A 17,476-nucleotide genomic window follows, 5' to 3' on the forward strand; every position below is an offset into this window, starting at 1 on the left:
GCCATACTCTCAACGCCAAGGAAAAGGAGCAGCTTTGGCTACAGAACCAAATGACGTCATTCTCAACAGCTCCCCCACGCCTGTGACAATGGCCCAGATGTTATGCAAACAGCGTTATCTTTCCAAATAAGGGCCCTTGCACGCAGACGGCACCACTGCTGGCTATAACTGTACTTTGTCAGAACACCACACATGGGAAATACTTACAGCTCGGACTCGCAGAAGGTGTGATATGACAGACTGCAGTTCATCGCTGTAATGTTTGAGTTCAGAAAATCTCCTGGGGACACAGAACAGATAGAACCTCTTTAACAATCATAGAAAAAAAAGCATAACAAATTCTGTGAAATAATCACAGCACAACAGTTGGCGACAGGACGTTTAACTTAAACGTCTAAACAGAGTACTTCATGGTTTCTACAGAACTGAGGCCAGAACCCAACCGTGAGACTATATTTACATTCGGTTCTCTGAAATGCTTATTTGCACTGCACCAAAAACATTAAACACTGAACCTCGCTCTTCAGAGAGGTCAAATAGGTTAACAATGGGTTGCATTTTTCGGAAGTAAATATTGGGTTTTAATTAGAGTTCTGTGAACGCTTGGAGACTTAACGTTTACCTACATTAACCCTTCACGGATTTTTCCAGAAATTAGGATTATTTAAATCGTCAAAAGCACAAGTTTATTTTGTGTTCTGGGTATAACTGTATAATTTACAAGAAAATGGCTGGGGGATATTTCGGACAATGATTTACAGAGTTCTGAGTTAATTTCGAACAACATCTGAGGTCCATAGTATGCAATTTTATTTCAAAGAACGTCTGGCGGTCAGTGTCACCGATCTGCGCAAGTCTGGGGAAGACCGCGCGCATCACGTAATGACACTCCCTTTTTAGGTCGAACACTTTTCCGACGTGTTGGTATGCATCTGGGCTTTTAACAACGTCCACCTCACGCCCGTCACTACTACTTATTCGTGGGCTTGCCCCTCAAAAATGCTTTGATGACATTGGTAAATGGTTTACTTTTATCCCTCCCTAGGGAGGTTTTGTTACTGCCTTGGCATTCCCATATTACATGGCTAATTGCACTTCTGCCAATACGTTTGACTGCCAGCGAACTTCTTTTTCCTTTTGTGTGCCTCTTCATGCTGATGCTCATGGCGGCCGTGACGCTGTGAATCGACTCGCTTATGTGAAACTGTTTTAATTTTCAGTTTATGTGGCAAGAAAAGTCCAGCTAGTAGTTTACAATAGTTCTAACTTGAGCAAATGCGAGACCTAGTGCTTAATTTGTGCTTGTTCTTTCACGTGCGGAGCACCAGCACTTACTTTTGAGGTACGGTACTTATTTTTCTCCCTCAGGCATTTACTGCAAGCAAAAGACACATATGGGAAAGAGGGGGAAGAGAAACAAGAAAAAGCTTCACAAAGCGAGAAAGCAGAAAGCTACAAGAGTGAGCGGAGGGGACAGGAAGTAGCTGTAAATAGATTAAAGAGGCCCGACAAGGCTTCAGGATTACGCTACCTCAGTGTTCCGTTCCCTCACATTTAATTGCAGCAGCTGCGTGTTTAAGAGGAGGGCTTTGGGCATAGGCACTTTTTTATTTACAAATTAAGCACTGGCGAGACCCATTGTATTGCAAATGCTTGTTTGTACAGCAGTTGTCTCTACAATTTTGCAATTTATTAACACCAGAAATAACAGGTATTCTCCTTACCAATTTAATGCCAAGCAATATATTGCCTTTGGAATGATGTGTGGCTTAGTAGGCCCATGTAGAGATTCAAACCTTCGACTCAAAGGCCTCATACAAGTTGACCTACTTGCACTGACTGAGTCAGTGAGCAAAGTACAGACACTGCCTCGCAAAACTATTAGGGTGAAAGGGCCCACTGTCCATCCAACACACCCTACCAAAATAACAATCAACGCCTTCTATTGTAACCTTCGAGTTTTTGACATCAGCAGCTCGAGCATGTTCCTGAATATAAACACACACATATGCAAAAGGCTAAAGGAAAGACAAAAGTGACCTGAAAACGCAAAGCCTTCTCCTGAAGCCCCGTGTGTTAGGCCTAAAGCCCAACTGCATACATATCACTAACAGTCAAAAGACACTAGGCTTTCAAATATGGATAAACGTGGTAGAATATGATGAAAAGGCCTAACAGAAAGAGCTCACTGTAGTGCCGACCTTAGGATATTTCAAGCCCTGTGAAGAGTATCCTGTACGGGCCCCTTCCCCCTGATGATGTAAGTCAAATTGTTTTTCATTGCTAATCATTTTATTTCAGTATATTGTTAATAAGTACAACAAGTAATATTTAACTATACAAGTGCACCTGTAATAGAATAATAAATAATGCTACTTCTTAAAAAAAAGGGAACTTTCCTTTCTTTCTATCCTGCAAATTCTTTATTAATTCACTGTAGTCAAGAGTTCGTCCAACTTAATGTTCAGGTCAGGCTGTCCTGGGCCATTAAAGAGCACAAGTAATTCTTAATCATTTTCAACTTTGAGAAGGATTTAATCTAAGGTGGAAAACAGCTGACCACTCGCAGCCTGTGCTTTAAAATGGGCAACACCAAAAGCTACAAGTTAAAACAAAAGATCTCCGTCATCCCTGCCCCACGTTAAAACAAGTTGCTTGAACTTTTCACGTTACAAATAATGGGGAAATGTACTTACTGAGTCTGAATGGAGAAATGTGTTCATAAATTGCTCTGCCACGTGGCAGGGCACAATAGCCAATGTACAGCTCAAACAGCTGCTTTTTTTTCCCCTGCTGTGCACGTTTGAAAAATCACACAAGCCAATGAAGGAGAGGCTGCCACCCTTCCTGTATTGCAGCAATTCCTACAATGAGGTTACACACAGTGCATGTTCAGACAGTAATCCACAGAGGCACTGTTCCCTTACGTTACCTGCTACTCTTCTGCGATCTCAGAGCTAGCAGTGGCATAGCCAGTGTTTACAGAAGCCATGAAAAGCTTTCTGCTTTCTGTGGGATGTGTTAGTTTACAGGGTTTCTGAGGCGCACACACTCCCTTCCGCCCCATTGTTCTTTTGTTGCCTCAATAGCCAACTTCGTCAAGCCCTTCTTCAACTGAGAGTGCTAGCCGACGAGAGCGCCGGCGCTGAGGGGCAGACACACTGATGTCAATGGCAAATTTCTGTGAAATTTTCGGAGACATTTTTAGGGCACCCTAGGTTGCGGGCTGTTAGACCTGGCATCTTTTGGAATGTTTCCCCCTGTCTTTTTGCCTCCTGTTTTTATGGTATGCTGGACTCTGTGTTTGCTGGTTTAGTGTCTCTGCGCACATTACCACTGCTCATCAGGGCTAAAGAACAAGTGTTCCCTGTGTAAATTGTACTGGTGATTGGTTTATCCATGATTAGCATATTTGATCTACTGGTAAGTCCCTAGTAAAATGCACCAGAGGTGCCCAGGGCCCATGAATCAAATGCTACTAGTGGGCTTGCACCACTGATTGTGCCACCCACATGAGTAGCCGTGTAAACATGTCTCAGACCAGCCGCTGCATTGTCTGTGTTTACAGTTTTAAACTGCCAATTCAACCTGGCAAGTGCACCCACTTGCCAGGCCCAAACCTTCCATTTTACTACACGCAAGTCACCTCTAAGGTAGGCCTTAGGTAGCCCCATCGGCAGGGTGTATTTAAAAGATAGGACGTATACTGGTGTGCTTTACATGTCCTGATAGTGAAATACTGCCAAATTCATTTTTCACTATTGCAAAGCATATCTTTCATACAGGTTAACATGGGGACTGCCTTTAAATATCTTTTAAGTGCAGTTTCCCATTAGGAGCAGATGAAGTTCTGGAGTTTGGGGTCTCTGAAATCACAATTTAAAAATGCATCTTTTGGTATAATTGGTTTTCAGATTGCCTATTTGAAAATGGCACTTTTTGAAAGTGGGCACTTTCTTGCTTAACCATTCTGTGCCTCTGCCTGTCTGTGGAATCCACCTCTGGGTCAGACTGACAGTTGGGCTGTTTGTGAATTCCCTCTAGACAGTGACAGAAAGGGAGCTGAGGTATGTCCTGCATATCCTGATGAGTCTCCTGGGATACAGTGCGGAGGGAGGAGCTGACACCTGCACCTGAAAGAGCTGTGTCTGTCCTCACACAATGCAGTCTCCAAGTGCCTGGAGTGTCTGAGGCCAGGCCTTGGCAAGGCAGGATCTTGTGAACAATAGAGACTTACCTTTGAAGTTTGCCTACTTCAAAGGCAGAAATGAGTATAAGTAGTGGACCCAAAAACCACAGACTTTTAGAACCACTTCTGGATCAAGAGGAACCTCTGCCAAGGAGAAGAGCTGGAAGAGTACTGCTCCTTTGCTGTGTGTGCTTTGCTGGGTTGACCTGCAGTTGCTGCTTCTGCCTTAAAGTGGACAAAGACTGGACTGATTTTGCTGTGTGTCCTGCTTGTGAAGTTTCTCCAAGGACTTGAAGCAGAGCTTGCCTCCTGTTGGAAGTCTCAGGGATATCAAAGACTTCACATTCATCTGCCTACAGCACTGGGAACTGTGCGTTTGTGCTGCAACAGATGAAAAACCACAACAATGCCGTTAATGACACCGCTGCCTGCACCGTAACCTGACGACAACGCATGGAGCCGTGCCCTGCAACCCCAGTCTCACCGCCGCTGCCATCTGACACAGTCACACAGCCCACCATGACCACTGGGCTCCACGCTACATATTGTCTTGCTCACACTGCAGCCTTGGTATCCTTGATGACGATGCTCTACGCTGACACTGACGCCGCTGCCTGCACCATGGCCTGAGGACACCGCTTGTGAGGTACACAAAGCATCGTCCCTACTGCAGCCCCAGTCAACCGAAGCCAGTGCCATAAACTCCAACATCATTAACAGATGCCCCTGTCTGCACAGCGACCCATGGGTGCCTCACAGAGCCCACCCCACGTCATACTGCCACCTTCGGCCTACCGATGACAGCGCTTCGGCAACGACAACAAGGCTACCTGCACTGCGACCTGGAGACACCGCACCACCCCGCTTCACACTGCAGCCCTGATCTCACTGACGCCACAGGATGCCATCATCAAGCTGCAGCCTGCACCATGACCTGTGGGCACCGCACGTCGCATAGTCCCCCTTTGCATTGCAGCCCTGGTCTCACTGATGCGGTTACCGAGCCTCTGCCTGCATAGTGACCTGTGGACACCGCACATCGCATCACCCAGCTTGGCACCGCAGCCCTAACACCATTCCCGCCAGCGCTCCTGACTTCGTCATCAGCCCTGGGTTCGATCTGCAACATGTGTGACTTGAAGGGCCCGACGACCCATGCATCGACCTCCCGAACGGATGCCTGCTGATGCCGCACTCCGGATCCCTACTTGGAGAGGGTGTAAACTGACTGCCAACTAGAGACCCCATTTATAACACTGGCCCTGTGCGACCACGCAGTTTTCACACCCCTAGGGATGGCACTGCTCAATCCTGCCTAAAATTAAACATTTGCTAGAATGGCAGTGCATCGGGCCCAACTTAGGGGTGTGGAACTCCTATAGCCCGACATCCACAACATATTGTTTGAGGTCAAGGACAACAATATTTCATGTTTACTTTGTCCTTGGGACAAGTAGGCCAAACCCCCTGCAGCACAAGCCCTTTGGCTGCCAGGTTACAGTACCAAATTTCGGAGCTAGGAAGGGAATCCTCTACAGTTGAGGTAATATGTGTGTCCATATGTTACTGCTGTTTAAACTTGTATTCAAGGTTAATTAATGGAAAGCCTTTATTATTAGACTGAGCACTCTAAATAAATGTTGTAAGCTCGTACTGCACTACTGACCAAGGATCCAGTAAAAAAAAAAAAAAAAGGGTACACTTTTGCTAAATTTAACAATGGGAGACTATATATAATGCTCCCAGAATACTCTCTGATGAAATGCAAGTATGTGCAAAAGCTTGAAAGCAAGACTGATGATTCTTAGCTTTCAAAATGAAATGAAAAAACATGCAACTACGAAAAAAAAAATTTGCTAAACTACTGTGAAATTTCAGGTACCATTTCTTTGAAGCATCATTTAATAAAATGTATTGATGCACTCTAGTATTTCCAAAAAATATTCATAATGAAAAATCAGTGTAACCAGTGTCAACAAGATTATGGAAAACATAATAATAAACAGGCGTTGGAAAAGCCAATAGGTCCAACATTGGTGGTCAGTCTTTTGGTTTTGTTAATGTGTATCTTGTTTCGACATGGCTTTTGTAAAACTTTATTGTTGCGGGAGCTGCTTAGCCCTCACTATTATAACAAACACTGGCAAACAGCAAATATATTTTTGGGTCTCAAAAGGCACACAATAACACAGTAGTTCCTGGCACTGAACAAAATTACTTTGTGTCCCAATATGCTCCTTGGGCATGAGCAGATGGCTGTCACCCAGAGTGAAGTCAGCCGATAGAAGGATAGAGAGGGAGAGAGATAGAATTTAGATTAAAACAAAAGGTCTTGGTTAACGCCAGACCAAATTAGGGGCCCAATTCTTAAAGAAAGTTACAAAAGTGCACTCATGGTCTATGCCTTTGCATTGGTGCAGATTAATATACTTCATGAACTCACAAGAATTTACAAAAGTAGACCAGAAAATTGTACTCCTAGAAAATTTTTGTGAACTATATTTTAGTACGAGCAAAAATACATGTGTAGATTTACTTGCGACTTGTGGCCTGTTGAGTGTTTACAAGTTCACTTTCCCTCCAACAACCACTTTGTCCACCAACCAGGGAAGAAGCTTTAATTCTGCCGTTGTCAGGAATACATTTCCAAACATGTAAGTTAGTAGGTTTGTACAGACTCAAAAGGGCATTCTAATCTTGGAATTATTGCTTACTGCTACCCTACTGTCAGCCCCAGTATGAAGATCTGCAGAAAGGTGGCAAAATGAGGAAATTGCTAGTATTAAAGCCATACTATGATTTTAGCCCTGGAATTATCAGAGAGGCTATTATCAGAGGTCTTTTATAAAGAAACTGCTGTGATAATTTGTTGCTGCACTATATGACACCAAAGGACAAGTCGATTTTTTTTTTAGGACAGGAACATTTATAAAGCAACCCGTCCCATGGATAAGTAGATATTTTATTAAATTCCACACCCCTGACAACCTATAACATTAGATCTCATAGAATCAGTAACTATTGGCCATACTGAACCTTAGAGTGGAGTACAGTTTAGTGAAAAAAAAATTAGAATTCTGTCATTAACAGAATTTTTTCCATTTTTAGAGTGATACGAGCAAGTGTTGATCATGCGTTAAACGACAGATTCCTTTTCTTGCTATTAAGCTGACTTCGTTTTAACTGCTTTCTTAAGAAGACTAGTAATTTTAATATCCAAGCAGGAATAGTCTTAGAGATGGTAGTGATATTGAGGTTTCTCTTGTATTAAACATGTTCTCTTCTTACGAAAGGTCTCTGTAGACTCCTGCTGAAAAGGACTCCTTCAGATGGACTCCTAAAAAATCCTTTACAAGAAAGAAAGAAACATGGAGAAAACAGCTGTGCACAGTGTTGTCATCAATGATGTAATTTCAGATGTTGCAGTGATTTTATGAATGGTGTCACAGAATAATTCATGAGTGATGTAATATGTGAGGTAAACAGCAGTGCATGGCGAGGGCCCGAGCTATAGTTAGTTTAGGGCACAAAATATAGTTGTTTGAGATGACTATAAATGTTGAACTTCTGTGGTTTTGTTAGTTTAAAATGGTATGCTATAACTGACATTTTCACCTAACTATAACATCATTTTTTACCATTAGTTTTCTCAGTGAGTTTAAGGTGTTATTTTATTAAATTTAAAGTTAGATATGATTACAATTATTTACTATAACTCACTTCGGCCTTTCCTTTTTCTTATTTTTTTTTTTAGCAACTTTGTTTTTTTTAAAAATAGAAGTTACTGTCAATATATAAAATGTAAGCCTATTGGTTTTGTCAGCAGACAAAGCATTTACAGTAAAATAAAATTTTAAAAAAGCATTAAGCGTGTTGGTTTCCCCCCACCACACTTCTCAGGCCATATAATAGAACCAACCACAAGGGCTCTCTGTGTCCCCAAGTCTAAGAGCAAAAGCTACAGCTCTGGGAATGCTTAAAATACCAATAATGTTTCCTGGGGTCATATCCTATAGACCCTAGGAAACCTTTTTTTTTTTTTTTAAAGGTACATGTGGGGTGCTGCAGCACTAACTGCAGCTACCCCCTCCCCCCCCCCCCCCCAACACACACTTACAAATGCTGGTGGTGCCCCTGCCTAGATCTGGGGCACCACCAGCACCAAAATATATGTATTAAGGCATTATAGAGCACTGCTTTCTAGGAGCAGTGACTAACTATCAAGCTGCTCCGGCTGGTCATTTATTTAAGTACTTCTTGATGCTTTTATTTATTTTCTGTGGGTGTCCTGGTCACAACCAGGACACCTATAGAGCCTGGCTAGCCCCAAAACACTTGCTCAATGTGTGCATGAGCGCACTATGGCGATGTAAGTGAAGCTGTTGACTCCAGGCACTTGACCACTGTGTGCCTGAATGACTGTGCAGCTGCCTGGTGGTCTGACCAGAAGTGTGCTCGACTCGACTATTCTGCTGCATTGCAAAGATCCTAGAAATGGACTAACTGTCCCCACCCAGACCTGGGACTAAAGGCACACTGCATTGCCACCTTATACCCATGAGGTTTGCCTAGCTGATCCACTAACCTACCAATCAAGTGGAGGAAGCCTTGACAAAACCATACGCACCCAGCTTCCGGCTGACTCACTATGTGTCCAGAAGAAATTCACCCACCTGATAAAGGCTGTACTCCTGTTGCCACTCCCCGGACTCTGCCACGAAGCCCTGGCTGCTCCAATGACCGGAGCAGACAACTGGCCCCGCTGTGGCTGACATACTGTCTCATCTTGAGAGTAAGCCACAGACTGAATCACAGTGAGAACTATTTGAGACCTACTGTGGAATCATAATTGGTGAGACAACAGACTGACGCACCGAGTACATGGTCGTGCCTAGAAGAGGGGAGGAAAACACTACATCTGTGTTTAAGACCCACACCAAGGTTCCCCAATCGCAAGAGAGTGGAAATGTGTAGGGAGATGGAGAGGGGACATACTCATCTAAAGGACAGTTGGTCTGCACAAGCGACTGAGAACTTTTAGAAAGATAATCACTGGTCTTGAGAATAGGATATTGGATGTCTCCATAGTGCTGAGCTTGTCATATACCCACACTAGCCTCCCTGTGAGTGCTAGCTATGAACCTCTCTGAGAGGCCTGCAAGTGCTCGCCATCACTAGCACTGACGGTCAAGTGCTGATGGAGTTGAGCTTGATTCTGCTTGCAGAGCTCTGAAACATTAGCGGCAAACAGCCCCTTTCACACAGCTGAAGCCTCCCAGAACAGGATCTCACTTGCATTTTTTGCTGGAGAATCTGAGAATCTGCCTGGAGTACTTAGAAGCCTGTCAATGTTGAGAGATGTAAGGGAGTCTGTCTGGCCCTGTAGAAGGAGAGGCTGTCCAAGGTCAGAGAGGGCCAGCATCTCCCAGGGATTAACGGACGTCCTGAGAACGCTTACTGCATGAAAGCAAAGAATAAACAATTATGCAAGAGTATCTCCTTGGTCTCTCACAACTGGTTTACGGAGTGAACTGATTCAAGTACCTCTGCCATTGGCCCGGTCAGCACTGCATCTGCTGTGATCATCCACTGGCCTGATTAGGTTGCAACTGCCATCGGCCCAATAATGGTTGCAAGTAGCTATGTTCACAAGGTAGGGTCTGTAACTTACTTGCAACCTGAAGAAAATGCAGCAGCCAACTTCATGCCTGCATGGGGGGCCACCTGTGCTGCAGGACTACACTGGGTGGGCACTAAGAAAGAGAGGTAGCCCACTTCTGGCTCACCAGGCAGCCTTGGACTATCTTCTTTCGTCATAGGCCTTTCACAGAAGTGCAGGGGAGGCCCCAGCGAGTTATGAAGAATTTAGGAAACAACTATCATATACCTACTACAAGACCAGGGGGTACGAATGGAGAAAAAAGTGAACTAAGGGGAACTAAGTCTGCACCTATGCCTGATTAATTTGTTTACCTCATTACTAGAGGGGTACCGTCCTAAATGGGGTAACCCTGGAGAGGCTACTGAGACTAGTTGGGTGTAGCGCCAAAAGGGAGGATCGTAAAGGGGTTACAGCCCTGTATTCTATGATGGATTGTGTAGTATTTACTACTCCTATGTGACTGAAAGTACTTTATTTTTCTTGAAAGACAAGTATTGGGGTAGACACTGAAGTTATTGTGTCTATTTGCTGTTTGAGTGCTGAGCTCATCTGCCCCACATTACCTCCCCGAGAAGCCTGTAACTACTCAATCGCTCTCTCTCACCGTAGATTAAAGAGTGGAAGGGATTGTACTCAGTCCAGTTTGCAGAGCCAAGCAGAACGAACCCGATGACACCAAGTGGCAAGCGATCCAGAACCCCAATGGCTGCAGTCCAAAAGTGCTTCTACCCTGTGGCACCTTAAACAGGGTCTGAGAGTGAGCACATTCTAATGGGATGGTTTTGACAGTGGTGCTGCTGCCTGCAGCGGTGAACTTCATTCCAGCTCCTGGTGTCCTGTTACTGCTGGGCCCTGTTTTACGGTATAGTTGAATCAAGAGGGTATGCTGGGGTGCCCTCCCCTAGATACTGGGTGCTAAAGTTGGGGAGCTGCATTGGGTGCGCTTTAGCTTTTGATGATATTGTTTATCACTGGTATAACAGGCATAGTATAAAGTGTCTCGCCTGACAGCTTGGATAGGCAAGTGTCCCCGAGGAAGTCCTAACAATTTCCAGTCAACAAGCAACGCAGATGACAACTGATGTGTACTCTGGGGCAAGGAGATGGACCTGAGAAAATGGCTAGGGTTGAATGATCAGTGGGAAGCCTTGAGAGGTTTCCACTCATGAGGAGCATAGCATGCATGACTCAATTTACTTTCCCTTTTTACACTACTCCATTGATATGAACACTTAGAGGAGGGTGTTCTTCAGGGTAGTTCTCTCTCAAAATCACATTTTAAAGCATTTTAAAGTGGAAGAGAAAAGGTTCCTTTAATGCCTAATCATCAGAAACAGAGATGACAATCTTCTCTTAGACAAAAATCTGAAAATACCTTAGGGCTAGAAACAGCTCTCGACTGTGATACAGTGAAGATGTGCAATTTCTTAAAACTGCAGGCAATGGCAACAGGATAGCCAAAAACATTTAATTGAATTAGCTGCTTGAAAGATTTGAGAGTGTATGCTTAGGATGAGCCACATATGATGTCTATTGTACTGTTGTGTCTATTAGTTAAAGGTTTACATCATTTGCTGTTAAATAACTATTTCTATCACCTATCAGTTACAGAATCTTTTAGGCCATAGACCCTCAGCGTGAAGGTAGAATCTTGAGAGTGTCTCTGAGTCATATAACCTGTAGGGACCAAGGCAGCCTTCCTCCCCCTAAACCAGGATAGTGTCTATTCTTTCTGGTATGTGGCAAACAACCTCTGGATAGGTTACAATAGCCAGCCCAATAGGTTAAGAAACAAATTTGCATAAATAAAAAGTAGAGATATTAATCATTTCATGTGGCCAGAGGCTAAGCTCAACTCGAGGAACCACCTCTATACTTTCTCACACTACTTAGCCATCATGTTAAGTACTTTCTTTGCCAATATTATTACCTCTTTGCCATTTCAAGAATACGTGAACTGGAGGTATTTGACACCAAGAAAATGTATTCTTTGGTGCCGTTGTGAGCCTCTGTATTGCCAACAAAATAAAACTCTTCATCTCAGAGGCCATCATCATCAACTAGTTTATTTCAGAAAATGTTTTCCTTAAAGACATGACACATAAATTCAATCATACAATACAGTAACAAACAATTATACAATATTAATTGATATGGATTCCAGACACCACATATTATACAAGATAAAGACTACAAAGCCAATATAGCAGATTGCACAATAAAATCAATGACCCACAGGGGACACTCTTTAAGCCTTGTTAAAAGCCCCCTATCTACAGAATAAGCTGCATTGTTGTTTTCAAAACCATAAATTGAGCTAGAGTGATCCACCCAAGCATATGGTTGGATAAAATATTCTAGATCATTTGCAGCTTTAGACCACCCAGTGCCACAACTACCCAAACATCCTTGTCCATGCCCACATGTTTTCCCAGAGATCAATAAATTCTCTCTGTTTGATATGATGGCACACCAAGCCAGTGACTGGTCCTCGGTTTCGTGGCAGCAGGGATCAACAGGCCTCGAGCCTCAAGGCATCACAGAAGACCAGTGGACTGGCTGCAGGGAATGTGGCAGTCGGCTGTGCATGCGTGCACCACTTTCGGTGTATGAAATTGTGGTTGCCGTGGGGCAAAGGGGCATGGCAGTCGTAGATGGAGGACCGTCTAGCGACACTGAGAAAGAGGCCACTACCGTGCTCCCCACAGGTCTTGGGCACAGGGAGCAGACTGGAGCCTCAGAGGATGTCCTGCAGGAAGCAGCTTAACCCGCAGCCCATCAAGCTGGAATCAACAGATGCCCTAGAAGTGAGCACTGAGAACCTTGTTTTGGAGAGTGACCCCGCTGCTAGGACCGGACCTGGAATTCAAAGGCCGCAGCAACAGAATCCTGGCATTTGAGAAGGGCTCTGAAGATTTCATCATTACCAAAATTGAGATTCCTACATACTCGCTAAGTTATGATGCGTACTCCAGCTACTCACAGCTGAGTGTGGAGAGTGATGTGGGTGATGCTGGAGATGTTGAGGGCTCACTCACTGACAAAGCCCTTCCACTGCCAACAGTGTGGCCTGGTGTTGTAACAGCTCCTCACGCTGCCTTGATTTTGCTTTCAGTCAACACTGTTTCAGTTGAACGACTGAGGGACCATTGGAACATGAGAGAAATTACAATGAGGGTACTGGCTGCTTAAAGGCAGAGAGGATGGTATATTCATGCAGGTTATACTGTTTTGTCACACGTTACTCCAGTCATCTCAAAAGGCACATTAAGACAAACAATGGTGAAAAGCACTTTAAGTGCATGCAGTGCAGCTATGCCTCAGCTTGAAGGTTATCTTAAAGCGACACATGCATACCCACAAGGAAAAAAGCCCTTCTGGTGTGAATGCTGCGGTTTTTCATGCAGTAGCCTGGGCAACCTGAAGAGGCACATGCACATCCACGCCCAAGAAAACATTTTTGACACCCTTGAGACATAAATGTTCTCCTCATGGGTTCAAACTATATTCTTTGCATGTTGGCTCACGTCACAAAAGAGATGCACAAGTAAGCTCCCGCACACAATCTTTGCTTCCTCTCTCCCTCAATGCTCCAAAGAATATTTCCCTTTCATCTTGCATTCACACGGTAATCAGCATGGTTGAAACGTTTCTATCATTATTCTGGACTTATATCATTCTGCTATTCTAACAGACAGCATTAGATGACAGGTATTGATTGGAGGGTCCCACATCTCCAGCCTCAAAAATGTATTACACTAATTTTTCTATCCATCCTCGGGTTGGAGCCCAAATCTGTTGAAAGCGCACTCATTCACTATGAAAGCCTTCATTTTTCATTTTTGCTGTTTTAGGTCTCAGTTTACTTTCACAATGCAAAACAAATGCCTAATATGCCTCCTTGATGCTCATGGTTATTAAAAGAAATCCATTTTGAACATTATGTTACTTTCTACTGCATACTCAACACTTTTCTGAGAACAACTTAATTTAGTACAACACTCCATTTTATTAACTGGAGAATTTTTATCAAGGTAAATGTATAGACTGGGAATGCACATTGATAATGTTTTCTACATAAACACTCATCTCTCAAAATAAAAATGATTGCACAGCTGCCCACCATGTATCCTTTCTTAGCTCCCAGGACGGTATTATCAATCGCTGTTAGTTCTTGGTATAATTAAACATCTTAAGCTCATACTTATGGTATTAAACATGATGTTTAAAAATGGTTAAGGCTCTTATTTTCCCTGTTGACCATGTTTGAGTGATCTGCGTGTCTGTCCCTTTGATGAACCCATAAATGCTTCCATTGAGTTGCCTAATTTCAAAATGCCTCCTCCACATGCTAAAGGAAATCCACATCTAAATGACCTCTCCTATATCTGCTAACTCTAGGTCCATTCAACCAGCCCTTGTAGAAGATCAAGAGATCTTGCCTGTAGAAACAAAGAGGGCACAGTATTATCTATTAGCACACAGGTAGTGTTCCTCCATACAGTCAGTCAATACTGCTCGCTACATCGTTATTTGGCATCATTTGTCAGCTTTAGACTAGCCAACATCACATACATTTATGGTCTACGTTGAGACGATTCTGCATCAGCCCAAAGACCAATTAACAGAGGAAGAAAGCCATCAGGCTACATTTGCCCAATTGTTGGTTCATATAGTACCACACATGTAGGCAAGAGTTCTCCATTCTCAACCAGGCATGACTCTGGGTATTCTCTAGAGCGTAACAATAGCCCCACAGCTCCGCAGTGCGGGGGGCCCCTCAACACAGCACAATGTGCACAAGCAGCTGGCCCCTGGCCTGAGAGCTTTTGACTGAGTGCGGTGTGTCCTCCATGTACTGCAGGGGGGGCCGTGTCAAGTTTCATTACACCACTGCTCTAGAGCCAAAAAGGAATTATCTTTGAATTAAATACAATGACGCAACCATCTCCCTAAAATCCAAGATTCTGTCTGGAGAAGGAATGGTTAGGTGCCAATGGAAAAAACGCTCAATGAAATGGGGCATCTAATCTATGTGGAATCTCAGGCTGATCAAAGTGTCGTAAACATTTTTGTAGACTGTATAGAGACATGTGGAGCCTTCAAGACCATATGTCCAAAGTTAAGAAGAATCAAGACCATCAATTTGCTTAGGCGTACCATCAACTGAAGCAGCTTGGTGAACTTTCCAGGGCCACTTTGCATGACGAAGGAAAGAGGCTTGTTATAGTGGAACAACTTTAAGTTATAAATCTGATGTGCTTCCTCTGCAGTTCCATTATGAGAATATGGAAGAAAGCATCCTGGCAATCCATCAAAGACATCTAATTCTCAAGTGGCAGTCTAACACAATTTGAGGGGCTAACCCTGTGAAAGGAATCTGTTAAAAAACTTAAGTTCTGGCAAGGGGCTTACTGTTTTCTTTCTGCCCTGTGAATTACTGAGTGAAGAAATAGTACGCCGTTTGGTTGCCTTGGACTGGTTAAGTAGCTCTTAGAGGGGGACAACAGCTAAGTTATGTAAAGCAGAAGATCATTTGTAGCACCTGAAAAAAAAAAGTGACAATACTAGAAGAGTTTGAGATAAAGTAGGGGAGGAACTATTTGCTATTTAGTACCATGCAACGCAGTCTGGGTGATAATTGCTCCTTGTTGAATAAAACTGGGATGTGTCATCCTCTGACAATAGACACTGAGGGAGAATAAAGCCTCCTCAGAAGAACCACTCAAGATTTACACTCTTGCAATAATGAATGTTGTGCACTTTGACATGGTGTTAGTGCACTTGGTTGGTCAAGCATGGCACTGCATAAACATATCATAAGTCATAGAAGAGGCACACTAGTTTGTACGCATGAAACAGCAGTTTAAAATTGTTTTAGAAATTTTATAGACAATAACCCTTGTAATTAATATTGTGATCAAGACACACACCACCACACACCAAAGACTTTCATACACAACACAAGAAAGGAGTGAATTGCAGCAAAAACACACAAACATGGAAGTTTTCCTAAATTGGCATGCAGCTAGTAATGTTTCAGAAAAGTAATTTCTTATTAATCATAAAAATCAGATGTAAGAGATTTTTTACACAATTTAAACAATTTATGTTCGCTAAATAGGTTATCATAGAGAATTTATTTAAATATAATATGTGTACTTTGTCTGTGGACTCTAATTTCTCTTTTTGCTTTTACAGAATTTATTTACTTGCCTCTTTAGGTTCTGAGCACTAGAAAGCCAGTATCCAGCTTTCCATTTCATGTGCCCTGACCGTTAAATTGAGAATGACTGGCTAACCCCAATTTATATATTTAACTTCTACACAGATCCAGATTAATGTGACGAAGAAAGTGCACCAGTGGCATGCAAATTAAGTGTTGCATGACAGCTGCAGTAGTTTTAAACCACTCACCTGACTTGAGGCTACACCCTGTAAACCTGAACTTCTGTGAGAAAGCTGCAGCAGGCACATGCCAAAGGAGACAGAGTTTAATAGAGATAAAGGGTTACTTTAGACATTAGTTATGAGACATAGTAGAATTACCTTAAAGAATGATTGGTCTAGGTGCATAATAGGCAAATACTGGAGAAACTCAGTATTTAGACTGGTATGATCTTGAGGTTGGAGGTCACTAAAAGCTATTTTTTCACTGCATAGGCAGTGGCAGCCTTTTCCCTATGGTACGTATGGTAGGATTAAAAATTAATTTTGAGATGGCAGACTTGGAAAAGCTACAGAGACCATCTGTGCACTGTTAAAAAATCTACAGAGGTGATAATAGGTTTTGACTGAATAAAGTGCAAATATGATTTTATAAAAACTTGTTTGCCTCTATCTGAGACTGTGAGCCATAATTAATCCAGTTTCACTTGGTTTCCCTCCTCCTGAGAGCAGGAAGTGCTCCAAAAGATTCTGCCTGATTTAACCTGGTTTTAACCTCCAAATGAGAAGTGGGTTAGACGGAGTCATAGATCACTGGCTTGTGAATGCTATAATAAAGGCTTACCACCATCAGCACTAGAGAACCCAAGTGTAATTGGGGGAGAAAAAAGAACAAAACAAGCATATGCAATGCAGTAGGTCTCACATTTGCTTGAGTTTGAGCTATTGGCATTGAAAACTCATAACTGGACTTTTCTTGCCACATAAATCAGTCAACCCTGCCGCATAAACTGGGACACAATTTTTTTTTTGTGACAGGCTGGAAATGTGATTCATTCTACACCAGTTCAGAGTGAATCATTCTTGGACCTTATCTTGAAGATCAAAGACTATTGTAAAATGAAATTGTCGCATTTATCTGGTATGTAGGCAAGTGACAGAGTAGACAATGGAGTTTTTGCTACAGTCCCATATCGTTTTTAAGTCTTATCGAAATTTAAACGGATTTATTATTTAGTCCATTCGAAACACGTTTGTAAAGACCTTTCACACTGAACCCTACCCTGCTGAAACAAAAGGAGAAAACTTTAACACAGAACAGTCAGTAGCTTGTTAGTAACAAATGCAGTGGTTGAGTTGCTTGGATTCCCTTTGGAATCAATTCATCTTGGTTCCCTTATTAGGCTCCATGCAAGAGCAGTACGAAGCCTCAGGATTACTTGGGAAAACAAATGCCA

General features: G+C 43.0%; 1 protein-coding gene across 2 annotated transcripts in view; it reads right to left on the reverse strand.

Moving 5' to 3' along the window:
- SNX4 (sorting nexin 4) overlaps positions 1–17,476 on the reverse strand; it is a 454,378-nt gene that overhangs the window by 237,054 nt on the left and 199,848 nt on the right. For both annotated transcript variants that reach the window (XM_069224290.1, XM_069224289.1), the window contains one exon: positions 208–280. In XM_069224290.1, coding sequence (XP_069080391.1) covers positions 208–280 — 73 coding nt within the window. The remainder of the gene's footprint in view (positions 1–207; positions 281–17,476) is intronic.

Source organism: Pleurodeles waltl, chromosome 3_1 (assembly GCF_031143425.1).
Source record: "Pleurodeles waltl isolate 20211129_DDA chromosome 3_1, aPleWal1.hap1.20221129, whole genome shotgun sequence".
Taxonomy (NCBI): Eukaryota; Metazoa; Chordata; class Amphibia; order Caudata; family Salamandridae; genus Pleurodeles; species Pleurodeles waltl.